This window comes from Strix aluco, chromosome 3, assembly GCF_031877795.1.
Source record: "Strix aluco isolate bStrAlu1 chromosome 3, bStrAlu1.hap1, whole genome shotgun sequence".
NCBI lineage: Eukaryota > Metazoa > Chordata > Aves > Strigiformes > Strigidae > Strix > Strix aluco.
In genome coordinates this window covers 26,180,991-26,208,229 of record NC_133933.1, presented here as the reverse complement: position 1 = coordinate 26,208,229, position 27,239 = coordinate 26,180,991, and the positions used below count along the sequence as shown (strand labels likewise).

Here is a 27,239-nt window from a genome sequence, read left to right as displayed (position 1 = left end):
CCTATAAAAGTCAGTAGGATATAGGGTCTTGAAATACACTTCTGAACACAGAACTTCAACTACTTAAGTTTCTTGGACGACTCTGTATCTTTCAAAATTTCCTACCAAAAGCACCTTTCAGAAATGAATCCTGTGCATTATTATCCTATTAACTTTTTATGGTGCATTTGTTTATTAATACTTCACATAAATTCATGGAAGTATTTAAAATAAGTTCACAACTTTTAACATTCTGTTTCATGAGCACAATAGGAAACTTCTATCACTGTATGTGAACAAGTTTCAGAGGCAGAAAAATAAAAGGTCACAAACAGAAAGATGGGCCTAATCTGTCGTTCTCCACAGATGGACCAATAATGTGAGAAATTCTTCTGACAGGTAAAATGCATCTGTGATTAGCACAGCCATTTACTGTGCCTCTCAATTTACCTGTTATAAAGGTTAGTGTGGATCTCCTCCAATATCTGCTTCAGTCGATCTTCTGCTTCATGTTCAGAAAAGGTCAGCTTCTGTCCAGTATCTCTTCTAACAGCTACAAACTGTTGACTCTTCATGTCTCGTGGTCCCACTTCAACCCTGACTGGAACACCCTTTATTAAAAAAAGTTAGAAGTTATGATGAATAAATCATTCTCAGAAGAGTTCACTTTCTCTTGCTTGCTCTTTTTTTTTCATAAAGCCCAGTCTTAATATGGAATCACTTTACACATTTAAGCTTCTTTGAAAAAAATCAGCATATATTCCACTGCTTTTATGCACGTCTGTCTTTCCCATCCACGCTCTCTTCACTTGTGCATTATACCTTGCTCCAACCTTGCTTCACTAGCTTGGAGACTGCATCTGTGCCAACATGCAAGTAATACTAAAGAGAGTTAAAGCACAACTGGAACTATACTAAGACAGTTATCCCAGATAGTACAAACCAGAGTTTTAAAGTCTGAATGATTAAGATATCTGTAGTCATTTTAATGTTCTAGTTCATCCAATGATACCTTTTAATTCTGTTTTCATAGAACACTTTCAACTGTATGAACAGCAAAGCAAAAGTTCTGTTTAATATAGCCCTAATATCAGCATTAATTGCATAGAATATTCGATTACAGATAGTTGCTTTATTTATGTAAAGGTTTTATGCTTCATACACTTTGGTGATAAGAACCATGTAATTTCTCATCTCCCATATACCACCAGACAAAAAGAGTTTCCATTTTACTAGTCAGTTAAGAGTTTACTGAGTCTAACTTATTTTCTCTACGTCTTGCTAACGTGTGTCCCAAGCTGTACACATTCCATCATGGGAAATAAAGAGAGTAAGGTGGGTGGTTTTGGTTTTTATTTTCCCCATGGGAAATCTAATCAATAAGTTAGAAAGCTAAAAGCATTCTACAGAGTTCAACAGGTGAACAGGAGAATCAAAGACATTTACCCAAGCTTTCTACACATTTTGTGCTCTGGAATCTCTTTCAAGTTCTCAGCTTCCAATACAGGTTCCCTATACCTCCCCTCCCTTATTTATGCTAAATGATGATATATATGATGAATAATATAGTAAAATTTATCTGAAGGGTGAGATATCCACTACTCTACAAAGCTAGATAAAAAGCATTCAAAGCTGTTATTAACAAGCAATTTAAACAGAACATTCTAATTTATGACATACAAAAAAGCTGTCTCCATAATTAAAACTCAGCAGAAAGTATCTAGTATTTCTAATTGTAATACTACTTTCCAGTGAAAGAAGGATGTCTAATGGTCACATAGGAAGACTTCCTAAGACTTCCTAAGAGCGAGCAATGGAACTAATACCAGACATTATAAAACAAGTACCAATGACTTGGCTCTTTTTGGAGGTAACATCAGAAATCTGGTAAGCTGAAAAGTACGTAAGGTAAAATATTTTCCATTTCATTCTTGTACTCCCTACGCCAGTACACTTGTATTTTTTACCCTATGAAATTCCTTATCCATAAAATGAGTGCACTTTCCCTGCAATAAGCCTGAAGATGCAGTTCAGGTATTATGCTGGACACGTTAACAGATTTTATAAAAAACGCCAAGTTTGCTCCATGCTGTGCCTCCTTGATAAACCTAATTTTATTTAAAAAGTATCCAAACATGGATTCATGGTATTAGAGCTCGTTTTATATAAGGTTACACAAAGGGAAGAGAACTCGGACGTGATGGGAACCCTCAACAAGTCAGGGAGTTTCCATCATCTTACATTGATGAGTAACATACTGGAAGTAATTTCAAATTCAGAACAAAGACATGATCCCATAACATCACTCAATACCTTATTCAATTTCTAACTACCATTGTTTCATTCTGCTCACTATTTTTGTTTTACAAAAGCCTCTTATATTTGACAGAATAAAACTGTTCCTCTCTACTATATGAGGGGAACGTGGTAATTTTGAAACAAACAAAAAAATTTGCTCCTTTCTTTGTTGACGCTATACAGGTTTATCTTCTCTCTTCTGCTGTGTGCAAAGAAGGCACTGTTGTGACACTGGAGACACTTAAGTATTAGTACAAGTTTTTAAACATCAAGTAATTTGTACTATTAATTTCATTTTCTAGGTATATAAAGTGGAGGCTTGGAAGTTTAAAAGGTCACTAATGACACACAAATCCTAGCATTCAGAGCAAGTCTCAGAAAATGTCTTTTCTTCATTTATTAATGAAAGCGATCACTGATTGTCAGGCAGCAATTCCTCATTTAATTAAAATATTTGCCTTCAGAGTACAAGGCACACATAAAATGTCTCATACATACCCCCATATATAAGCTTCAGGACACCTCCTGTAAATAAATGTACCTTAAGTTCCCAGTGGTTGAACTTCCAACCAGGTGAATAGTTGTCTCTTAAATCAGCCCGTACACGGATATTAACACTAAGCAGCCTATTACGATATTCGTTACATTTCTTCAATAATGCCTCTTTGTCCTCTTCAGAAAGGGAATTTGTGATACCACAGGGAATAATTACAACCTGCAATATAACATGACATGTACTTCGCATTATAAAAAAGAAAAGCTCCTAGTTATTACAAAAAACTTAAAAACAGTATTGTGACCCTATATCCCAGTAATTTCTTTCAAGTTCTCAGAAGTACAGGATACATTTCCCTTTTCATCCAAATGATACATATAGAATTATTTTAAATGGATGGACTATTAAAGGGAGCTTGTCCACCACAAGTACCCCAATGATTTGTATTAACTTCATACATCACGCTCTGTAATTAGACAGCTCCTATCCTACGTTAAGCCTTCCAGGTGCCCAATATGGAAATGCTCATGAATTCCCAGAAAGGAAAGGAAGCAAAATGGTATTTTAAGACATTTTTACACACCTGAACAGAGGCTACTCGAGGTGGGAGTACCAATCCCATGTTATCTCCATGAATCATTGTCATTACACCAATAGTTCGAGTTGTAATGCCCCAGGAATTCTGATAAGCAAACTGTTTTTCTCCTGGTTTCTTGGGATCTTCAAATACAATCTCAAACATCTTTGAGAAATTCTGCCCTAGATGATGTGATGTCGCTCCCTGAAATAGTTGCACACAGAAAATTCTACTCAATAGAAAGTTAAGTCTATCAAGCACGGGTTTAAGGCTTTCATCTTACTGTATTTACTGAAAGAAATAGTCTTCTAATAGATAAATACCTGGATAGCTCTTCCACTGGCAGATATAAATGCCTCTACAGTGGTTGTATAATCACCCCCAGCAAATTTCTCCTTTTCTGTCTTTCTTCCTTTCACAACAGGTATTGCTAGGAGATCTTCATACACTTGAGCATATAGATCAAGTATCTGCATCACCTATGATGGAAACACTGTCTTAAGAATTACTCAGTATTTTGCATTTGCTAAATCATGAAATATTTTTATATGCCAGAGTATAAAATCTTGAAAATTTAACACTTTCTCAAGACTGTGATTAAAAAATAGGATTTCTTCAATTGCTTTAAACTTTAGCTGTTATTATCTATGAATCAAATAGCAACAACTATAAACCATGACAGAAAACAAGAAGAGTCACTGCTGAAATGCCAGTCCAATGGTTATATTGACTTCTAGTTTCTACCTAAAAGTCTGAGCATCTGCTAAGTAAATAAAGACATGCCATGATACTCAATGGAACATCTGTCTTTTGGCCAAAGGAAGTGTTAAAATTTCTAGCAGTTAACATGTGAACACATTATTTATATTTCTAAGGAAAATAATTTTTAAGGAAAGTATTCTTTATATATGACGCTTTTCAAACTCCCCATATTGTTTGAAGAGACTAAAGTCTCAGACATGGGTTACATCTGAAAAAAAAATGGGTTCTAGTACACTTAGTATTTTTCATGAGGGCTCCCAAAGAAAAGGAGACAGATTTCTAAGAGGTCCTAGTAAAAAGATTTGTGTTGCTATGGCGTAAGGTAACTTTCTGAAAGCAAAAGCACCAGCACATTTGCTTTTTACCTCCTCTGCTGCTTCTTCATATGTTGCAAATGCTGTGTGACCTTCTTGCCAAAGGAACTCACGAGTGCGAAGGAAAGGTTGGGGATGTTTGAACTCCCAACGCTGGAGGGGGAGAAATAAAAAAAATTGAACACCATGATTAAAGTGTCAAATTATTGTTAAAAAGAATGCTTATAGATAAGTATTAGAAAATTCTGAATAAAGATAAAAAGTCAACTATTCACAGATTTCTACTTAATATAATCAACAATATACATTGATAAAGTATGTTTTATTAAAAACAGTGAGAAAAACAAATCACATGAACCACATTCATACTTTTGCCATGAAATACGTGCTGTGATCAGCACCATCATGCCATGTCCACACAGATGATAGAACAGTTACTCAGAAATCATGTACAGACATACCACAACATTGCACCACTGATTAAGCTTGATAGGAAGATCCCTGTGTGACTGCACCCACTTTGCATAGGCAGGATACATGACTGTAAAAAGAAAGCAGCTTTGGATCTCTGCACAATACAGCCAGTTTATGCCAAACCTTTCTTTTTGCTTAACATTCTCTGCTGTGAGAAGTACGCTTTTATGTTTAATTCTCTTTAACACACATTTTTTGTCTTAACATATAATATTTTCACTGAAAGGTGTATTTTCACTTCATCCTGTGTCTCTGCAAAATAGCTTGCTTGCTGCTGGTCAAAGTACAACCCAAAGCTTAATATCTAATGACATTATGAGTCACTGCTTAAGAGTATGTAAATACATCTAGGTTCAGAAATAGAAATTCACTGACCTCGAGATTTCAGGATGCTATACTACACCTGATTCAATTAAAAACTCATCCAGCCTTATGTCTTAAAATGTTTGTTTAAACTAGTCAGAAGAAATTCTAGTAAAAGCTAGTTTCACAGCTATAGGCAAAGTACATGCAAAACTAAAGTGAAGTATGAGATGAAGAAATATTCTTCTAAACAATATAAAGCAACCAACCAAATGTGTTTTTCAGTCAAAGCAAATCAGTCTTCAGGCTTGAGAGGTGGACCCGCGCAAACCTCATGAAGTTCAACAAGGCCAAGTGCAAGGTCCTGCATACGTGTCAGGGCAATCCCAAGCACAAATATGGGCTGGGTGATGAGTGGATTGAGAGTAGCCCTGAGGGGAAGGACTTGGGGGTACTGGTGGATGAAAAACTGTCCATGAGCCAGCAATGTGTGCTCACAGCCCAGAAAGCCAACTGTATCTGGGCTGCATCAAGAGAAGTGTGGCCAGCACGTTGAGGGAGGGGATTCTCCCTGTCTACTCCACTCTCGTGAGACCCCACCTGCAGTGCTGTGTTCAGCTCTGGGGCCAACATGAGAAGCACATGGACCTGCTTGAGCGGGTCCTGAAGAGGGACACAAAGATGATCAGGGGGCTGGAGCACCTCCCTTATGAGGACAGGCTGAGAGAGTTGGGGTTGTTCATCCTGGAGAAGAGAAGGCTCCAGAGAGACCTTACAGAGGCCTTCCAGTGCTTAAAGGGGGCTACAGGAAAGATGGGGAGGGACTGTTATCAGGGAGTGTAGTGATAGGATGAGGGGTAATGGTTTTAAATTGAAAGAGGGTAGATTTAGATTAGATATTAGGAAGAAATTCTTTACTGTGAGGGTGGTGAGACACTGGCACAGGTTGCCCAGAGCAGTGGTGGCTGTGCCCTCCCTGGCAGTGTTCAAGGCCAGGTTGGACGGGGCTTTGAGCAACCTGGTCTAGTGGAAGGTGTCCCTGCCCATGGCAGGGGGGGTGGAACAGATGATCTTTATAGTCCCTTCCAACTCAAACCATTCTATGATTCTATATTAATGGAAAAATTCCTAGAGTGTATATTTCCTAGAAGAGTCCATTTAAAGAGAATGTATGGTGATGTGACATCTGCTGAAAGCAGCAGCAAATTTAGGAAATTTTGATACGAAGTTATAGAAAACATTCTAGAGAACGGGTTTCCACTTTTCAGAAGGGACTCTTGTCTATCAGCTACACTAAACTTGTAACTGTTTTCTTTACAGCCAAACTGCATGAAAAGAGGTCTACCTGTTTCACTTGTGGGACGTACAGCAATTGGTTCAGCCAGATCTGTTTTCCCAGATCTTGTGACCCAAGCAACCTTAAGGAAAAAAAAAAAAAAAAGAAAAAATCAAACAAAACAAGTTTGAGAAAAAACCCTTACTTTCATGCTCAGCTGCAGACTAAGTGGTTAGGTTTTCCTGTACTCAAATTAAAACAAAGTTTTGAAGTGTACCTCAGGAGCAAAGTCAGCAATATGAGTCTTCTCTGTCTCCAGAGCAGCCTGGGACACAAACATGGGGAAATAACAGTTTTCCACTCCAAGTTTCTTGATCTCTGCATCGAAGAAGTTCTTGATAGCTTCCCAAATAGCATAAGCCCAAGGACGAAGAACATAACAGCCACTCACATCATAGTATTCAATCATCTCTGATTTTGTGATCACCTTTCAAAAGATTATTTAGATAGTGAAGTTTCCATTTCATACACAAAGAATATTCAGTAATTCAAGTGTGTGGCATGCAATTTAAGAAAAATCTCCTATTTAAAAGTCTGCGCTCAAAAAGTTAGCAAAGATATGCTTTGAGATCACTTCTGTTACCTATAATTAGCAAAACTTAAGCAGAAACATTAAGTTTAATAATAGATCTGAATAATGTAAACATAACTAAAACTAAATTTCATGAATCCAAGTAAGAGACGGTAGCTAATTTCTGGGAGCCAATAAACTGCACTTTTTAAAGAAATGTCTCTAGCTCATGTCAGGAAAGATTTTTATTCCTTAGGGTATAGGCAAAAATTATACTAGTGAGAGGCAATGTACACCACTGATATCTATTATGGCTGACACTCATCCTTTTTACAGCTTCCTAAATTTATTCAGTTCTTCAATCCAGGCACTTCTATTTAAGACCATGATAGCAATGTAAGAGAATGTAGAGATGAGCAAGTACTTTGCTTTGTATTTAAAAAAACAACCAAACAAACAGAAATACAAGGTAAGATATAAATCCAAACCAAATCTTCATTTATAAGACAATTAAATAATTCTTGAATTCAAACTGATGTGCACTTACCTGAGAGAACCAGTCTGCAAGATTTTCTTCTTTTTTAGCTTCTAGACCCAGCCTACAGTATTAGAAAAGAACCAGATTTGTGCTGTACAGCATTTAGCAGTGAAATTTACCCTAACCTTTTTTATTTTTTTTTCTTGGGGTGATAAGGGGGTGCAAAAAAAGGGAGGGCATGAAACAGAATATTTTAGTTTTACTTCATAAAGCTATCCTTTCCTGAATTTTTTTTCTGACAGTTCATTACATATTGGCTAGTAGGAGTTGCTAGTATTTCCTTATCTTGGCTAACAAGAGTATTTCATAAAAACAGCTCTGTTCCGTTTCTACTGTTTGAACCCTTCTAATTCTCACCATGGTTGCATCTAAGACCCTAATAATGATGGATTAAAAAAACCCAAGCACCTACAGTAAGAACCTAAGATTAACCAGACCTATGTGTAAGCTGTTTCACTCTTTTTTAAAAAAATTTCTTACCTAGCTGGTAGCTATAATTTCAGGAAACATATGCAACTTGAATTCACCATTCATGTGAATGTCACACTGTTCAAAGCCAGAAAACTGACCCTACCATCAAAATAACCAGTAAAACTACAAGATTCTAAAGGAAGCTAAACTCACCAGACTCAAATGACAGTAGACAAAAGTAAAGTTTTTATATCTCTACAGAAAAGTTTTAGGGGTGAAAAATGCATTTTTCTGGCATAATTTCTAGACAAAATAACCACATCTCTGTCTCTAACATGATTTATGTACCAAACCAGGAAATAAATAGTGCTGCATAACACATGCTGTGAAAAGACTTCTAAATTTTCAGGGTGGGAGCAGGAGAGGAGATCACAAAAATCATCACTGGAGGGTTCCACCATGAACAGCAGTGCCTTGTCTGGGTTGGGCTATATAGTTCTCATAGTACTTGCAGTAAATATTTTGGAAACCCTACAATGAAATAAGCATAACGGGTTTTTTTCTCCAGGGTTTATACTGAGCAAGATAGAGGAGCACATTTGTAGAAGCAAATAATGAAGCACAGCAAGTTCTCACTGACAGTAACAGTACCCACAGTAACAGACTGTGCAAACTGCTTTATGCTTTCTACAGGCTACACAGAATTTTCCTCAGTAGGATGTTGAGGTACCACTGACACTAAATAATTTGGTAAATTGCTTTTGGCTTGATCCTATATATGAAAATGAACTCAGTTATTTTGCAAATGTCCATGCTTTCAAGTCAAATGAGAAACCTGTAAAACTCTAAATCTGAATAGAGGTAAATAGTTGAGGTTTCTAGCAAATAGATTAAAGATCACATCTTTACCTGGTTTGTTTCTTAGGGCCTTGACCCTCTCCTGATCCATTTGAAGAGAGCTCATTACTACTCTGTCCTTGTAAAAGTTCCTTTTTTGGGCCATCATTTTGCTTCTGTTGCTTACTCTGCTTTTCAGACTTGTTCTCTTTCTCTTTCTTCTTCTTGTCTTTGTCATCAGCACCACTAGCAGAAACCGGTTTATAGTCAACTCCTGCAACAGTCTTATACTGGGCCTTCAATTGAAGAAGTTCCTTAACAGCTGCATCTATCTTTTCCTTGAAGAGCAAAAAAAAAAAAAAAAAACCAGAGACACATTTATACAGAAATCACAGGAATAAAATGGCTCAATCAAAAAAAAAAAAAAAAATGGATCTACATATGGCATTGTGGACATCCACCCAGTGCTGGGGGAAAAATCTGCAAAAGCCAATACTTAAATGCATTAACATTTTAAAGACCACGTCTGACAGGAATAATTTTAAAAGTACATTTCAGGTCTCAATTCAAATACTACCTATTCTAAATGTACATTTCTAATTCCCATAATCACACTGAATTTAAAATAGATTTTTAGATTTAAATACATATATTACATTTTTATATTACAGTTGTTTTTACCTTTTCCGCTTTTTCTGATTTCAATTTCCTAACTTCATCTCCTTGAAGAGCTACTTTGCTAAACAAGGCTTTAGCTTCAGGTGTGTCTGGACCACTGGGTACTGTGTTTGATGCCTGAGGCAAAGCACCTTGAGCTACTGGTGGATGTCCTGGCTTGTAGTCCTGCCCAGTCTTTCCTTTGTAGTCAGCTTTCAGAGAAAGAAGGAGTTTTACTGCTTCATCTATTTCATCCTATATGGAGGACAAATAGCAAGATGTACTGGTGAGAATTAAATAGAGAACTGACAAGAAGCATTGATTTTCAGGCTAAGAAAATAAAATTTCCATCTAGTAATAAACAGTGCTTCATAATTAGGGGAGGACTCAAGTAATAGCTCTTCCCCAGTCAACAGGAGTATGTTTGAGAACATTGTACCAGAATGTTCCTCTAGCCCGCCTGGCCAGCTATACCCTGTTAATAATTGCAGCAGAATCTACGCTGAAAAATACAATAAACTCTTTCAGAAAAAAACCTTTTCAAAAAAAACCCTGACAAACAGACAAACACACACCCCACCCAACACTAAAACCAATTCTGCAAGGTAGAAATAGTCAGAAAAGAACAGCAGCTCCTGAAAAAATAGGTCTGTCATGTTCTTTTCCACAACCAGCACTGTCTTTGTCAAGTTTTGAAAAGTCTTGCTATTGTTGCAGCACACTAGATACTTTTATCTTCACTTGTCCCAAATACAGCAAGAGAAGATAAAACACACTAAAAACTTCTGCAGGGTTGACATCTACCATGCTTGTGCCTATTCGTCTAGATATGAGAGGTTAAATTTGACTTTTTACACCATTTGAATTTAGAATTTACATCTCAGTCGCAAAAGCATCCAGCATCAGAGTAGCCTTGTGTGGCATTACCAGACCACGTGAGTTTGATTGCTAAACTGTGACCTGGACATAGGGGGGTTTGATCATTACTTGGTGAAAGACTTCCCCCCAGTGGCAAAATGTGGTAAGAATTACAATTGCTTACTCTCTATTTACTATTATACCTTGGAAGCTTTCTCTGCTTTGAGTCTGCGTACCACTTCCCCTTGTTCAGCTACATTATCATAAAGTGCTTTGCCATCCACTAAGCTACAGGGTGTCAAGTTACTGCAGCCTACAGGAGATGGAAGCGTAGTAGAAGGTATACAAGGAGGAGCTGAAGGTGGATTTCCAGGCTTGTACTCTTGACCTGTCTTTTGTTTATATTCTGCTTTTAGATTTAAAAGAATTTTCACAGCCTCATCTATTTGTTCCTGAAGCAAGAAAGGAAAAATAGCAGTTGCAGATAAAGATACAAGTAACAGAGATGCAACACAATAGCTAAGATAACATAACATTTACTAGAATGGCACTAACACAGCTGTTGTAATAAAACTTCAAAAGCTAATTTGTTAGTGTAAGTTGTCATTATTGAGTTCTGCAGTAAAACTTTTTAGCCAGAATACCTACAAGTTGCACATCAAAGAACTGAATCAGGCAGTATATGTAAGGGCTGATTTCTGTGCCATGAAAGCTTCCCATTTAGCCAGCTTAGTTCCCTCCAGTCCTGGCAGTCCATGACTTTGTACACTGGAGAATGGTAGCAAATACTCAGACTCTGAATAAAGAATGGTTTCCTGGCCACTATCAAATTACTACCAAATTTATTATTGCCATTCTAGCTTTCAAGTTACAGCCCCTTTTCAAGTTACTGCCTATATTCTGCTTCATTTATCTTGTATCACTAAAAAAAGAACTTATTTCTTTTCCAGATTCTCCATGCACTATCACAGAACCCATGAAGTCAGCCGTATCATCAGCTTAAGAGAACTTGGGAAAGCATTTCATGGAATTTGAAAATACTTGCTCATATTTTGTTCCTCAAGTTTTACAAAACTTGTAATTATGTTTTAGTCTAAACTGAAAATACTGTTCCAATCAGAAGTATCACTGCTAATACACCTTTGAAGCTTTTTCCGATTTAAGTCTGCGGACCACTTCGCCTTGTTCAGCTACTTTGTTGTACAGAAATTTGCTGTCTACTGGACATGGGGGTGGAAGAGTAGAAACAGAAGACTGAGGAGGGACAAAGACCACAGGTGGGTTTCCAGGTTTGTACTCCTGGCCTGTCTCTTGTTTATATTCTGCCTTTAGGGATAAAAGGACTTCCACAGCAGCACCTATCTCATCCTGAAAGAGAAAGGAAGGGACAGAAAGAGGGAGGAACAAAGATTTAGAGACATAGGACTCTGAAGTACACCTTAAATACTTTCATGAAAAGACCTGCAGTTTATGTGCACCTATTCCATTTTCTTAACTATTTAGTAGAGTTGTTCAGAAAAGTCCTCTCTACTAGTTTCCTACTTTAAAAAGGTATCTCCTGTTAAGGGATGATATACAGCCCTAATAGTCCTCGGTAAAGTTATAACAATAAATCAGTTTAGATCTTCCCATTTATTTCGATTTTGTGGTGCCACCAAGACACTATTATAAACATTATTTCCCATCTTTTCTTGCTCTGCATTAGAAAGAATGGAAAGAACACAGCTACTATGTTTTCTCAGTTCCAGACAGGAAGACGTCTCAAAAATATCTGTAGTATTGGAACTTTACTTTCTTTCTTCCTTTCTGGTTTTGGGGTTTGGTTCTGTTTTGGTTTCAAGGTCTAAATAGCAACAAGTCAATCCTATGAAGTCGCATAATTTGACCATATTTAGTTAAATAAATAAATACTACAGGACATTTTAACCCCAAGAACCAGATTTGGACACTTAATCATCTCATGCTGTGGGGTGAATCTTGTCCACATTTCAGAACAGCAGTCTAAGAAATAGGAATTTACTTGCATCTTTATGAATATTAACACAAACTTTATCATACGTATCTAGCTAAAAGATAAGTATTGGAAAACACAAGTCTTGACAGAACAGAGCCCAGTCCAAATGATGATCACTATGAAAACACGGATCCACAAGCACCCATACACCTCCACAGACAGAGGGCAATGGGCAGTGCAAACCCAAACAAAAAAATATTAGCCTAATCAGCCACCTTAGGTGCTTTCTCAGCTTTCAGTTTTCGGACCACTTCTCCTTGCTCTGCTACTTTATCATACAGAGCTTTACTGTCCAGAGTACCAGAGGTCTCAAGTTTTGAAGACTGTTCAGCTACAGACACTGGAGGATTTCCAGGCTTATACTCCTGGCCCGTCTTCTCTTTGTATTCTGCTTTCAATGCCAGCAATTGTTTCACAGCTTTGTCAATATCTTCCTTTGCTGCCTTCTTAGCTTTCAAGTCACGAACTATATCACCCTGTGCAGACACCCTGTTGTAAATGACCAGGTGATCTTCAGATACAGTACAGGTTGGAGTGGAGGTATCACCAACAAGTGGAGCAGATTTTCCTTTTACAGCTGAGCTTGCCTTAAAAAAACAAAACAAAACAAATAAACCACCAAGTATTCAGCAAGATAGTCTTGTACAGTAATAGAAGTACAGTAATACATTTTATGGTACTTTTGTGAAATACGTTTACCTCTTTCTTTGCAGTTTCAGCTTTGGTCTTCTCTTTTGACCCAGATGTTGGCATCTCCTTAGTGTGTCCATCAGGGATGTAAATCAAAATGCATGGGGCATCTTTACAGCTGTAAGGACTATAAGAGGATTTATAGAAAACACAACAATAAAGGAAACACAAGATACATATGAAACATTTATTGAAGCAAACATTCTACTCCTTCTACAGGATGCTGTCGCACAACTGCAAGTTACTCTTTGTACACAACCGTAGTTACCCAAATGTACGTAACTGGGGATCTGCATTGATTCCTGTTACGTACAAGTTTTATTTATGTTATAATATTATGCTGAAATGCAGTGTAATTTAGATGTTTGGTAACTTGCGAAAGAGCTGTTACAATTAAATAGTGTGTGCACACTCTAATTGGGCAAATGCCTGTTTTATTCCATAATGTTATTCATTAATTTATATACTTAGAATCACAAGGAAACCACAACCTCTTTACTAAGTCCAAGTTAGCTGGGGTGCACCAAAGTGCCATGTACTTGGCTTACACAGCATGAAGATGTAGGAACATACAAGCTAAAAGCCATGCCAGTCGACAGAAATATTCTACAGAAAGGTCATGGTAAAGAGGAAAATATTTGCAGGCAACATTACTCTTGCCAATGCATGTGTGAAAACATTTAAACACAGCAAGCTAAAGCAAATTCTGTGAAGTCTGCTTAGGCCATTCTTAGGTAGCTTACCTCACTGGCTCATAGGGCTGATCACAAATAAAGAATCCTCTCCTCTGAAGTTGTATGATGTCCCCTTTTTTTAACTCCCTAAGGCAAGGATCACCTAACATCAGTTCTTCTTGCTGTAAGTATTAAAAGAAATCAGTCCAAATCTAACAGAGCACAAGAAATAGTAAGAAATACAGTAGAGCTGTAGGAGGATAGTGGTGATTTTCTGATCCTGGAAGTGTTGAAATGTTAGTTAATTCCAGCGGTGGCAGAACAACTACTAGCAAGAAGACGCCATATCATAAGAATGTATCAAGACAAAAACTCAACTGGTCTTGGATGTGTAAAAGCCAGGTAATGCTTGAGAAAACACGAGTCAAATTTAATTCTGAAATTATGAGAGGATAAATAGAAAACATGAAAACTAGATATATCAGCACATGAATTACTTGTTTGACAAATGAAATCTTTAAATTAAAAAAGAATAACTAGAAATAGTGGTGGCAAAAAAACCCCACCAAACATTAAGCTTTGTGGAATAAAGGGGACAAAAAGATAACTTACCTTGCTATTTTGGTTGATATATTGCTTGAAATCTTCATCTTTACCTAGGACTGGCTTAGTGATCAGATGCTCATAATTAACACAGACAGTTGGGATGAGTGGTGCACGTGGAGTTTCTGCTAACCAAGTGATCTTAGTTGTTTTTTTGAAGTCCTTATTCTCTAAGTTCAACTTGGCATCGATGGACACAATTTTTCCATTTGAATTTCTACAGGAAAACAGAAATTATAAGAGTTAAAGCCTAAATGATTAGTTTCCATTTGATACTACAGACCATCTACAAATTCACTCAAAAACAAGTGTTTGGTGTTAATTTTTGAAGTGTGGGAGACATGGGAAATGAAAGAGTGTACTCGCTTCTGTTGAAGTTCTACTTTAGTTTTGATTTCTGAAATATCAAGAGACAGTAAAGAACATGGGAAAAAAAATCTCTACATATTTATGTTCCCTATCCCAGCTCACCTCATTCTGTCACTGTCTCAACACAACCATTTCAAAGCTACTATGATGACATTAATGGTCTTCCTTCACCACCTCAACAGTTCTGCAGCTGAAACTCTGATAGGTTTAGGTTTTTAGTATGCAAAAGCAGTATTCATTACAGGGTGAAAGCTGTTAAAATTCCAGGGGCTTTTTTTGTCTGAAAAAGCTATTTCACAGTGGAAGTATTACTGTAGATACATGGGGAATGCTGGATGAGAGGGACATGAAGTATCAGGACTGACTGGTGATTTCAGACATGAATCTACAGTAAAATATACTTTAGGATAAAATGCAGGTTTGTGGCATATTTCAAAGTAGGTATCTGTATACAGAATCATAGAATGGACATATATGGACAACCATTAATATTTTTACTGTTACAAGCTACCTATTAGAAGAAAAACCAACAAAAAGCTGAAAAGCAAAAATTAATTCCTTCTGCCAGTAAAGAGGTTACCTGTTTAATTTGGTGATGATAATATTGCCCCAGTTTATGAATGTAACAACCTCTCCCTCTGTCAGGGTCTCTGCATCTGCACCCTCGATCAGGACTCTGGAGCCATACCACACAGGTTTCAATCCAACCTCGGCATTCTGTGAATAATGATTTTAATTTGAAAGGAGAGATTGTTATTATATAAGCCAACTAAAGTTAATGCAGTTCCAAAACACTGCTTTATTTATGATAGAAGATAGATAAAGATAGAATATGGACAATAACAGAAACGCAAAGCTGTAGTATTCTTCCACAACTTTCAGGTTTCTCACTCACAAGTGTTACATGCGTTCCTCTGACAGTACACTCACAAAATCCTATCTTCTATCAAATACTAGCTCCAGCAAAACTGATACCATATCCCATTTCCTTAAGGCCTATCTATCTTTACGATCTTACAGGTAAAAACTAAGTAGGTTGTTCTCAAGTTTCCATTTTGCTATGCAAATTCCCTTCAAAAATAACTTCAGAACTCTCATCTCTCATTTTTGCTTTTTTATATAGTTAATACGGAAAAAATATGGAGCTTTTCACAGCTGCACAGATTTTTAAAGATAGAAATTGGAAAGAAGTCACTTATAACACTAAAAATACTCAGCTTTAAAGCATCTCAACAATGGAGATAAACTTTTTAAAAAACAAACAAAAAAACCCCAAATAAAAAACCCCAAAAAAAACCCAAAAGAAAACCAAGACAGACAGCTGGGAGTTCAGACTTTTTCAGCTGATCAGGAGTATGAAATATGTTTCTTCTGGTCAGTACTTTATTTCATTATATACCAGAGGCAGCATTTTTAATATCAATGTTTTAATATGCTGGCTTGCATCTAAACAAACTCTCATCTGCTCAAAACCTGTTTCCTTGTTTATCAGCCACAGGGAAGAGGGCAAACTAGACGTCCACCTCTCAGCTACAGAAAATGGCTACAGGAACACTCAGAGCAACAAACCAAAATCAAATAAATGAAGTAAAACCTCAACAATATTCACTTGTTTCTCAGTGTGTGATATCTCAGGGATGCTTTCAGTGAAGCTTAAGTACAATTTGAGATGCCATGCTCAAAGCAAAATATCTGTTGTGGCTTGGATGGGCACACGTTTTGCTGGGTAAAAAACTGGCTGGATGGCCGGGCCCAAAGAGTTGTGGTGAACGGAGTTATATCCAGTTGGCGGCCGGTCACGAGTGGTGTCCCCCAGGGCTCGGTTTTGGGGCCACTCCTGTTTAACATCTTTATTGATGATCTAGATGAGGGCATAGAGTGCACCCTCAGTAAGTTTGCAGATGACACCAAGTTGGGTGGGAGTGTTGATCTGCTCGAGGGTAGGGAGGCTCTGCAGAGAGATCTGGACAGGCTGGAGCGATGGGCTAAGGCCAACTGGAGGAGTTTCAATAAGGCCAAATGCCAGGTACTGCACTTGGGCCACAACAACCCCCAGCAGCACTACAGGCTTGGGGAGGAGTGGCTGGAGAGCTGCCAGTCAGAGAGGGACCTGGGGGTGTTGATTGACAGCCGGCTGAACATGAGCCAGCAGTGTGCCCAGGTGGCCAAGAAGGCCAATGGCATCCTGGCTTGTATCAGAAATAGCGTGGCCAGCAGGGACAGGGAAGTGATCTTACCCCTGTACTCGGCACTGGTGAGGCCGCACCTCGATGACTGTGTTCAGTTTTGGGCCCCTCACTACAAAAAGGACATTGAATTACTCGAGCGTGTCCAGAGAAGGGTAACGAAGCTGGTGAAGGGTCTGGAGCACATGTCATACGAGGAGCGGCTGAGGGAACTGGGGTTGTTTAGTCTGGAGAAGAGGAGGCTGAGGGGAGACCTCATCGCCCTCTACAACTACCTGAAAGGAGGTTGCAGAGAGCTGGGGATGAGTCTCTTTGACCAAGTAACAAGCAATAGGACAAGAGGTAATGGCCTCAAGTTGCGCCAGGGAAGGTTTAGACTGAATATTAGGAAGCATTTCTTTACAGAAAGGGTTGTTAGGTGTTGGAATGGGCTGCCCAGGGAGGTGGTGGAGTCCCCATCCCTGGAGGTGTTTAAAAGTCGGGCTGACATAGCGCTGAGGGATATGGTGTAGTTAGGAACTGTCAGTGTTAGGTTAATGGTTGGACTAGGTGATCTTCAAGGTCTTTTCCAACCTAGATGATTCTGTGATTCTATCTTTCCTAAGATAAGGTACCAAAAAAGAATTGTATCAGTAACACACTACCCTTCTTAAGGGATATTATTCTGTTTACTGGATAATAAGTGTATCAAATTAGCAAATTCTTAACTTTTGATAATACCTATTTGCTACCCGAATTTAAAAGTCATTAAAAAAAATCCAGAGATTGGTAGAATTAACAGGTTAATATATCACTTCTCTACATAAGTCTTATTTTATAAACAATTTTAAAAAAAATCCACCTGCATTCCTCACTTATGGTTAAGCAGTACCTACTGTATTATTCCCATAACGCTTGAACAAAATTCTATACTTAAATTTCTCTATGAAAGTTAGTATCAAACAATAATAAAAACGATCTGAGCATCACTCCATACTTGTAACATTTTGCCTCTTCTGAAAACTCCCGGAGAGGCCTTTCAATGTACTGACTACATGCACTCTACACATTTACAAAAGCGGTCTCCTACATCCTCTTAACAGAACAAACACGTTCAGTAGTTGCCAAGTTTTTCACAATTCTGTGGAAAAAAAAAAAGTACACCTTGATTTTATCTCATGCTGTCTGAGCAAGTTAAAAGCAAGGCTCTCCTTGCTGGCTGCTCCAAGCCAAGGTACTTCCAACCTTACTGATTTGTAATACAAGAATATTAAGAGAGTAAAGCAAGAACCTTTGGATGTTTAGCCACTTCTTTCATCTCCTCTTGAGCTTCAGGAATATTTACTGGGACCACTGCATCCTTCAGTAAAGCAGTGTACCGAGGTGCTACTGGGTCTATAACCTACAGAAAACAAACGAGGTGGATCATGAATATATGATATTGACAGAGAAATAAGATCTATAAAACAACAACCACCAAAAAGGAATATTAACTGGTATTCTTTATGTTACTGCATTTTTTTGTTTGCGTTAATGTGACTTTTATGCAAAGCTATAGAAAAGTGAGAAAACGGTGACAGTACTTCAGTTTCCCATCTTTACTGAAATACCTTAAGTAAAAACTATGGATTGGGTACTACTGACACCAGAAGTAACCAGAAGTATGAGCTAAAGCCTCATAGGGAAGACAGTAAAATGTACTTTGATATAGTTCTACTATGCACATAGGCTACTACATCTGGACGACTTTCTCTCTAGGTAGCTGAATTTAAAGGGATAATTTATCAGTGCAATTTGTTCTTTTTGCACCAGCACAAGACCTGATCCCATACTCATTTTCCAGGTCAGGACTCCAGCAGAATCAGGTACAGACTTGGCTACAGAGGAAGCACCAATGAAGTCTGCAATTTTAATACAGACGCATTAGATACTATAATAAGGCAACACTAACATTTACATCATCAGGATTTCTACAACGTGAGTTTGGCAAGAAAAAGATACCACTAAAACATCTTCCTGTATTTTTATACCCCATTGTCAAACTCAGCTGATGTAGTTTATCACAGCTTTTTTCATACCTGAAATACTGGTTTGTCAAACTGTTCTGAGGCACTTAAAAACATAATTCAAGTACAACAGTTGCCTAGGTCCAAAACGAATATCAGAGATCTACAAGTTTAACTGGAAACTAACACAAAGGAAGTGACTTTTTTTCTTCTTAGTTTATCCCTGCTCAAGTGAAAAACTACACGGCAAGTTTAGAAAAAATATTTAGCATCTAATTACTTGACATTAGCAAGTAAGGTGATATGAAGATACACTTCTAAGAAGTCACACATTTGTAAGACATACTCACTGAAGTCAGACTCCTAAATGTTAGACACTTTAAAAAATGACTTGTGTATCTATCTCAAAATATAGGTGTATTATGTGGTTTAATATCATAATTTTGATAACTAAGTGACCAAATTTTACAATGTTATTACCAGGCTCTTTATTTACTCATCAAAACTCACAATTCTTCCTCAGATGACAGGTGTTAAAAAGTCAGTAGCATAATTACAGGATAACATATAAAATAAGAGCTCTCACTGATGAAGTTTTTGAGCTCAGAACTACCTGCATGCAACCATTTGTTTTTGCTTATATTGCAGATTGAAAACTATCTGCAACAGATACATGTATATAAAATTGGCTAATAAATATGGTGCTGTCCAAGGAGTTGAGTCAGAGGTCTAAGAAACTCAGTTTAAAATACAATTCAGAAAATGAGCCCTGATAGTCTGCTGTGGCTTTTTTCCCAAAATCCAATTCTTAGTCATAAATACATTTATGCAGCAACAGAAAGAACCAATTCATAAACCTTTGTGTATGTAGCAGACAAAATGCAAAATACATGAAGAAACACAAGACATGCCAGACAAGCAACTAAATGAACAGGTCTGGGTACTATCTAAGCAAAACCAAGCAGGAATCCCAATGCAAAATAACAGGTGTTTCCACAATCACACAAAATATGCAACCAGCATTATAACAATTCGCCTTATTATAGTGTCCAAGCATCCGCTGCCAAAAAGCGACTAACCATGTCAAGATGCAATATTCCTTCTTTGACATTCAGTCAGAAACATCAGCAGTGCTGGCTTTATCTACATAGGCAGTATATGCAGTGCATTAGTCCTTTTGCCACAGAAAGGAAAAGCGGCCAACAGGAATCAAATTGAGTAAGATTTGTGTTTACATTAACAAATAAGCCAAACCAGAAATGGGCAGCCTTTTAAAACTAGGAATAATGCATTTTCAGTGGGTTTGTAGAGCTCCTGTTATGTAAGCAAATGTGAACTGTGCTATGAAGCTGCAAAATGATAGCTTATGCTATGTATGCTTACAGCACTGTAAGCTATATGCTAAGGTAAAAAGCATTAAGTAATACCTTCTTACAGATAGCTCGCAGCTTGAAAGCAGAAAAATGAAATGCAGTTTTCATATCAGATTTACAGCAAATATCATTATCTTTCCCCGTACTACTAAGTAAGGCAAGTAAGTATTGGTATAGTAGAATCAATAGGATTAGTGCTAGCTCAGGTTAGAAAGGGGGGGACATTCCATTTTCCTGAAAGTGTGCCAAATGATGCAACATACTGCAACTGCTACTTGTTGTGATAAGCACTCCAACGAACACTGGATTCTCTACATATCCCAGAAAGAGGATATCAGGAGTAGCATCAAATTCAAGTAAACACATACCTTTTTGTTAAAGGACCAAATTTTATCCCACTCCATATTCACGACAGATCGAGAAGAACCCTGGAAAAAAACCCAGCACATTAATATAAATATCCCAGCTATTAGACTAATTTAAAACAAAGTCTTTTAAAGGCTACAAACCCCCAATGGTTTGCATTCTCCCAAAACAGTTTGGAGAGGCATCCTGAGCTTGCAAAATAAACACTTTTTGAAGTAAAAAACCTGCTACCCCATTTTGACAGGACCTGCTCACAGGTGTTAATATCATGGCAGCAGTACACGTGAAAGCATCAAACCTTCAAAAGAAGAAACCTCCCAGCGACAAGTACTTTAACTGAAACTTCACAAAAACTTGTCCTTACAAGTGAGATTCAATGAATTAGAAGAGAACACCCACCTGAGCTGCAATAAACTGTTTTAGCCCTTCAACTGTCATGCCTCTTCTTAGAACACCACGCACGGTGGGAAATCTTGGGTCATCCCTAGTAGAAAAAGATGTTTCATCAGTGTCACATGCCAAGTTCCACCTATTAGTTACACATATCAAAAACTTTACTAATATTGCCACACACAAAAGGCACAGCTTCACTGTATTTTGCTTGCATGAATTAACAGCTAGATGAGGAGACCTAACTAAGCTCTTATCCATACAAAATGTATGGTGCAGGTTTTCTTCTACTTCATTTCAGGAAGAGAAGCCATCTCTTGGTGAAGTGGCTCTTTTTCTATATCTATTCAAACTTAAACCTCTCAAAAACTGGTGAGGCAAAAGTTACGTCCCTATCACATTACTTCCTTTTCAATGGCACGTGAATAACAGAACCTGAAACAAATGGGCTTCATTCTTTCTTGCTCAAGAGAAACCACACAGAGATGAGTGACAATGACCAAGTTATCTCTCCATGACAGAAGTGACGGAATTCTATTACTTTACTTTATTATGCAAGAAATAAAAAGGCCTAATCTGAAATGTCAACTATGTGTTGGTGGGAACACGTATCAAACCTTGCTGAGGGTCTAACAGGGAGGCTTACGGAGGGAGAGGTCATCATAAGACCAGCTACACCTCTAGGGGGGAAAAAAAAGGCGGGGGGGGGGGGGGGGGGGGGGAGGGGATGAAAAGAAAAAAAAAGATAATTTTGGCTCTAGCAGAGTGGCTGCATGCAGAAGCTAGGAATCTAGGCTTCCAACACAATCAAAGAATAAAACCAATCAAAAAAAAAGCACACTTGGCACACCTAAGCGAGACAACCAGGCAGCCTAGGAACTTGTGTAAAATGATGCTCCCATAGGCTGAGCATAGAATCACCTAAAACCAGCCCAGGAAAAACACTACAAGCAGTTGTCTGACTTAGCATTATCCATGAATTTCTTCAGGCTCCTGTACTATGAGGAGAGAACTTCAGATGGTGTGTTCCCATAGGTAGCCCATTGTGGGAATGAACAAAGGCACCTCTCCAGACTCTGAGCTACTTGCAGAAGTGTAAACCCATGGTTCACCCTTTCTAGAAAAATACTTAGGCTACTAGGCCACCAAGCACTATCTCCAGAAATCCAGGTAACATGAAAAAAAAAAAGAACAGAAAGGAGTGGGGGGACAGCAGGCAGGAGGGAAGTAGGACACATTTGACTAGATAGATAGGACCAGAAGTTCTTCAATTCAGGCCCCCTTCTGGCATTGCTCAGGAATGTATCCGATGACTCAGAGTGGAAAATGTGTAAGTAGCACCCGTAGCAAGAGCCAGAGTCCAAAAATAAGCTACCTTGTGTTTATGACAGGATATGAATATGTATGTACACAGTTACTGTAGAGTAGTAAACAGACACATTGTACATGCAGAAGCCACTGTAATTAATCTATGTTCTTAAATATTGTTTAAATATTCACTCATGCTGCTTTGATGCCTAAGGACTGTCCAAAACAGAGAATGCATGCACCAATCATGAGTATCTTAGGAACAATGCTGAACTACAACCATGTAACATACCATCCATCCACAAGCCCTTCGTTGACAAACCACGTAAGCTTTCTCTTAGAGAGCACAGTGTTGTTGAGGTTCAGCCGGCTATACTCCCATATATATGGTTTCCTTATGCCCAGTGCCTCAATGATCCAGTAGAATTGTTCATCTCTGTCATGGTATTCAGTTGTTCTCAATGCATGTGTGACACCTTCAATACTATCAACAATGGGGCAGGCAAAGTCATATGTGGGATAAACCCTGAGAATAAAGACTTTCAATTAGCAGGGCAGAAGAACAAAACACTCTCCTCACATGTAAACACTTAAACTAAGCATAATTTATATTTATATATTAGAAGTATTTACAATCTATGATCCTGGAAACTTTCAGATCAAGACCAAAATAGCACATACACAACAAATTGTCCAAAAAAAAAAAAGATCCAGAGGGCAAATACATTTTTAAAACAAAGAAAGCCTTCAAGAAATTAACTGATTATAGCCTTAATATTGAAGACTAAAAAAAAAAAATCCTACACTGCTACTGTTATTTTCAAACACATAAAATGCTGACTTATAGGGGTTTTTTTTCCTTAAATATAAAAAAGAATCATTAGTTGACTAAACAACGAGCAAAGCTTTCATGTTTAAAAACAAACCCCTACGCACAGATATTGCTTTGCTATTATACACATATTAAATCAACGTTTCCAAAAAGGCAGTTGTATAGCTGCAAACAGAGGTTTCAAATAAGCCATGAACCACAGCCTTCAATAATTTGGGTAGGCTTACTTCAATGCACAATGTAGTAATTCTTCATTCTGCACAAAGGCAGCAGTTGCTGTGAAAATGGAAGCAACCACTCAGTTAAGTAGATCAAGGATGTTTTGCAGCAGTATAAAATTGTAGCAATGTAAAATTGCCACAGTTCTGTTTAAGATCCAAGAGCTAAAGCTAACAGCTTTGTTGTCCAAGATACAGCCATTAAGTCTTAATTCATGTTTTGACTCAAAGCTCTTAGCTGACGTACAACGTATTTATGGACCAAAACAGAAATAATAGTCACTGCTGACCATGATGGTCAACTCACAGGTTTTAAAAATAATTTCCAGAAGTTTCAGAAAGTCAAGAGACTCTGACTGAAAAATACTAGCAGGTTTCAAGTATTAAAAGAAGTTTACTAAGGAATGGTAAATGCCCTGAAAAGAACAAAGATCACAGGCCACACAAAGAGAAGTGGACATACTTGTAGGTACTTCCAGTACGTGGGTGAGGCTGGTTTTTACAACGATAAAGAGTTGGATCCCTCATACATCCATTGTTACTACTCATATCTATTTTCGCTCGTAGACAACAAGTTTGTCCATATTCTGTTCCCTTTTTCATTTCTTCCCACATTTGTAGATTCTTATTAACACCTAAGAACAATAAAAATAATTTTCTAAGATATTATAAAGTTGATACAGAACCACATTTCATTACTGAAGTAACTAAAAGCAATGTCACCCCTCTCTTTAGACACTGGAATTCATTTACACACATTTTACATTTTGAATTTTTTTAAAGTGGTAATGAATGGTGATGAATTCATACATACAGAAGTTTACTGCACCTGTCTAAATGTACACTTATTCCAGCCTTGTAAAACAAAGACCTAAACACTTCTAAGTTCCTATAAGGACCTTAGAGATATATGCAATTAGTAATCTCATCCATTTTTATTAATAAAAAAGTTTTGATGCCAAATTTAAAAGAGAAGAAAGCAAGATGGAAGCTTAAAATATCTTACAGTTATTTCTGTGTTTAGATTCCATTCTTTGCTCACGCTCTGCTTTCATTTGTTCTGCAGGAGTATCATCCACATATGCCTTCCCTTCTTGAATAAGCTTCTCAGCATATTTCATTATTGTTTCAAAGTGATCTGAGGTATATGTAAATTGATCTGGTTTGATGTGCAGCATTGCAACGTCTTCAAGAATAACCTGCAAAGTGTGAAATTGTATACTGTAATATTCAGGAAAGCTACTTTTCTTAAACCTCTACCCTATTCATGACAGTTGTGGTGTTTTTAATACTCCATTGTCCAGGAAGTCATAAGAATAATACGACATGCATGAAAGAAAAGAGAGGCAGGCACTATCACTCATTCACAGCCTATAATTATACGAGATCAGACTTAAACAACTTCAAGAAAGAGTTAGGACAAAAGGAGATGAAACCTGAAATAAATTACTTGTTACAGACTAAGTAGTATTTATACAATGAAAATAACAGTGTATTGCAAGAGTTGCATACCTACATACTGTAAATCAAACATCGGAGATAGGGAAGAAATAAGCTTCTAGTAAAAGAGCTTTAAGCTTTTTAAAGTAAAGATGATGGAAATTTCTTCCAAGCATAAGACTTACATGTAATACTACTACTGTAAAAATATAGTTCAAAAAAACCTGTGCAAGAGCAGATCTGCATCTCATTTACCTTTGAATTAGCTATACACTGAATGGATTTCCCTGTTCTCTCATCATACCTTTTCAAAGTCTTCTTTCTCTTTTTCTGGATTTGTGTCATCAAATCTCATAATAAGTTTTCCTTTAAAGTTAACTTGGTAGTGCTGATTTAGCAGGGCAGCTTTGGCATGACCGATATGGAGATATCTAAAAAAGGAAATAAAAAATAAATATATACACAGCACTGCTTCTACTAGACTTTTTTGTGAGGAAGGAGAAAGAATGGAAAGCAATACTTAAGTCTAACAAAAAAACCACAAACCAGGATATTTGTTGATATATGTTTATGAAAGCAGATTATGTTTTTTCTACCATAAATTTAGTAGTTAACGGTTAAAAATATGTAAATCTGTAAATTAGAGTGTCACTATGGATATAAAGATAGGACTGCAATTATCTCCAGTTTTACAGACTAACTTAAACCAGCTGTTGATGATACTCAGCAGTGGCTAAAATAATCTGAACCTACCACATTCAGAAGAGTGGAATTTTCTGAAATGGTGGTTACTGTATATTTTTAACATAAGCTAAAAAGCTACTGGCAATTTAAACTAAATACAAAAAAAAAAGCAAATTCACAAAATGAAAATGACTTTAAAAAATTAAAAATACACACGTCCCTAAAGAACAGTGTTTTAAGTAAAACACCAGAAATAAGACACTAAAAGCTACTAAAGTAATGTGAGAACAATATGTGTTATACAAATACATGCACATAATACATAACTTATGATATCTGAGCAACAGTTTATATTGGACTAATAGAGCAAGAAACACTATACAGAAGCCACATGATGCTGAACAGTCAGTTTAATGAAGAAATGCCATCATGGAAATTTTACAGGTCATCAGGCAATTCTAAAAACAAAAAACAGAAAATCAAAAGCTGGCTGAAAATTGCATTTATTAAACTGGCTCATCACATCTCCACTGTGTGGTCTTCAAGGAGTTTGCGTTTTGAGGCTACATCCGATCTGGACCCCTTGGCCAAACGCCTCCATTACACACCTGGTGTCAGGCTTCCTGAAGGGAGGCTGTCCCATACATCCTTCTCTTCTCAAACCTAAGCTTCCTTGAAAAGCACTGTGAGTCCTTTCACCCAACTCACAAAGACTGTATTTACACATCATAGCTCCTGTCAGTGCACACGCCTCCACTTTCCATGCAAATGCCATCCTTCTGCTTCTCCTCATCCCACTGCTGAGCAGCACCATGTCATGTGCTGGCAACTAACCTCCCTATTCCAAGTTCAGGCAACAGTGCAACAAGGTATAGGGGAGAAGTAAACACACAGCTCTAATGTAGATGTGGACAAAGCTTTAAAGACTCTTTTGGCTTAGAAGTCTTGTCTGATAAACTGATTAACATCCTCACCAAAGCACACTTTTTTTTTTTGAAAGAAAAATACCAACAGAACCTTCTCAAAGTATTTCTGTTTCTTACCCACTTGCTTCAGGAGGAAACCTTACAATGACCTTTCCCATCTCTGCACCAGGAAGTTCAACAAACTTCCCAACATCCGCTTTCTTTTCTGTTGCCTTAAAAACCAAGAGAACAAGAGACATAATTACAGATCGCTTTAGCTGTATAATCAGATATAAAACTCTAGATAATAGCTTCTGCACCAAGGTGTCCTTTCAAACCAGATAACAAAAAGCTGCCATATTGGACCCCAAATTAATCTCTTCACAACTTTCACATTACTCGTAGTACATCAAAACAAGATTAATTCTGGAGTTTTAAGTTATTCTGTCTTTAAATTTGATCCAGGACTGAAAAGTTCCACCAAGTTGTTTCATTTATTTCATAGAAGAAAACAGTTACTAGCCAGGTTTTTATATCATAGCGTTCTTAACCTGAATGTGATCAACGAGTTCAATCAACCAAAGACTGCAATCTTTGCAGGTCTATCAGGACCTCAAAATCCTCTTCAGAAAAACAATGTATCTAAAGAGCAGTGATGATTAAGAGGTAACATCTTTACATGATTCCATTTCAGCAATGGATTATACCACTCCTGCCTTTCTAAATACAAGAGTGACAGCTTTATCTTTAAACGAGTTTACAAAAATTTGATTTACTGTACAGGTGATTCCTTTTAACTTTTAATTCTCTCACTTAAAAAAAAAATAAATGTCTTACAGTGTATTCAGACA

General features: G+C 37.4%; 1 protein-coding gene across 4 annotated transcripts in view; it reads right to left on the bottom strand.

Moving 5' to 3' along the window:
- Positions 1–27,239, bottom strand: part of EPRS1 (glutamyl-prolyl-tRNA synthetase 1) — a 42,648-nt gene that overhangs the window by 4,668 nt on the left and 10,741 nt on the right. Inside the window, exons 6-32 of one of the 4 annotated variants that reach the window (XM_074817888.1) lie at positions 26,527–26,621; positions 25,104–25,230; positions 24,366–24,558; positions 23,823–23,994; positions 22,602–22,835; positions 21,011–21,095; positions 20,614–20,673; positions 20,300–20,320; positions 18,158–18,268; positions 15,282–15,418; positions 14,342–14,549; positions 13,799–13,911; positions 13,065–13,182; positions 12,581–12,952; positions 11,492–11,719; positions 10,555–10,803; positions 9,518–9,748; positions 8,909–9,174; positions 7,598–7,649; positions 6,757–6,966; positions 6,549–6,621; positions 4,888–4,967; positions 4,478–4,579; positions 3,674–3,829; positions 3,357–3,554; positions 2,819–2,992; positions 430–590 (exon numbers count right to left, since the gene is read on the bottom strand). In XM_074817888.1, the coding sequence (XP_074673989.1) occupies positions 430–590; positions 2,819–2,992; positions 3,357–3,554; positions 3,674–3,829; positions 4,478–4,579; positions 4,888–4,967; positions 6,549–6,621; positions 6,757–6,966; positions 7,598–7,649; positions 8,909–9,174; positions 9,518–9,748; positions 10,555–10,803; positions 11,492–11,719; positions 12,581–12,952; positions 13,065–13,182; positions 13,799–13,911; positions 14,342–14,549; positions 15,282–15,418; positions 18,158–18,268; positions 20,300–20,320; positions 20,614–20,673; positions 21,011–21,095; positions 22,602–22,835; positions 23,823–23,994; positions 24,366–24,558; positions 25,104–25,230; positions 26,527–26,621 (4,226 nt within the window). The remainder of the gene's footprint in view (positions 1–429; positions 591–2,818; positions 2,993–3,356; positions 3,555–3,673; positions 3,830–4,477; positions 4,580–4,887; positions 4,968–6,548; positions 6,622–6,756; positions 6,967–7,597; positions 7,650–8,908; positions 9,175–9,517; positions 9,749–10,554; positions 10,804–11,491; positions 11,720–12,580; positions 12,953–13,064; positions 13,183–13,798; positions 13,912–14,341; positions 14,550–15,281; positions 15,419–18,157; positions 18,269–20,299; positions 20,321–20,613; positions 20,674–21,010; positions 21,096–22,601; positions 22,836–23,822; positions 23,995–24,365; positions 24,559–25,103; positions 25,231–26,526; positions 26,622–27,239) is intronic. The other 3 variants (XM_074817889.1, XM_074817890.1, XM_074817891.1) reach the window with 3 other exon arrangements.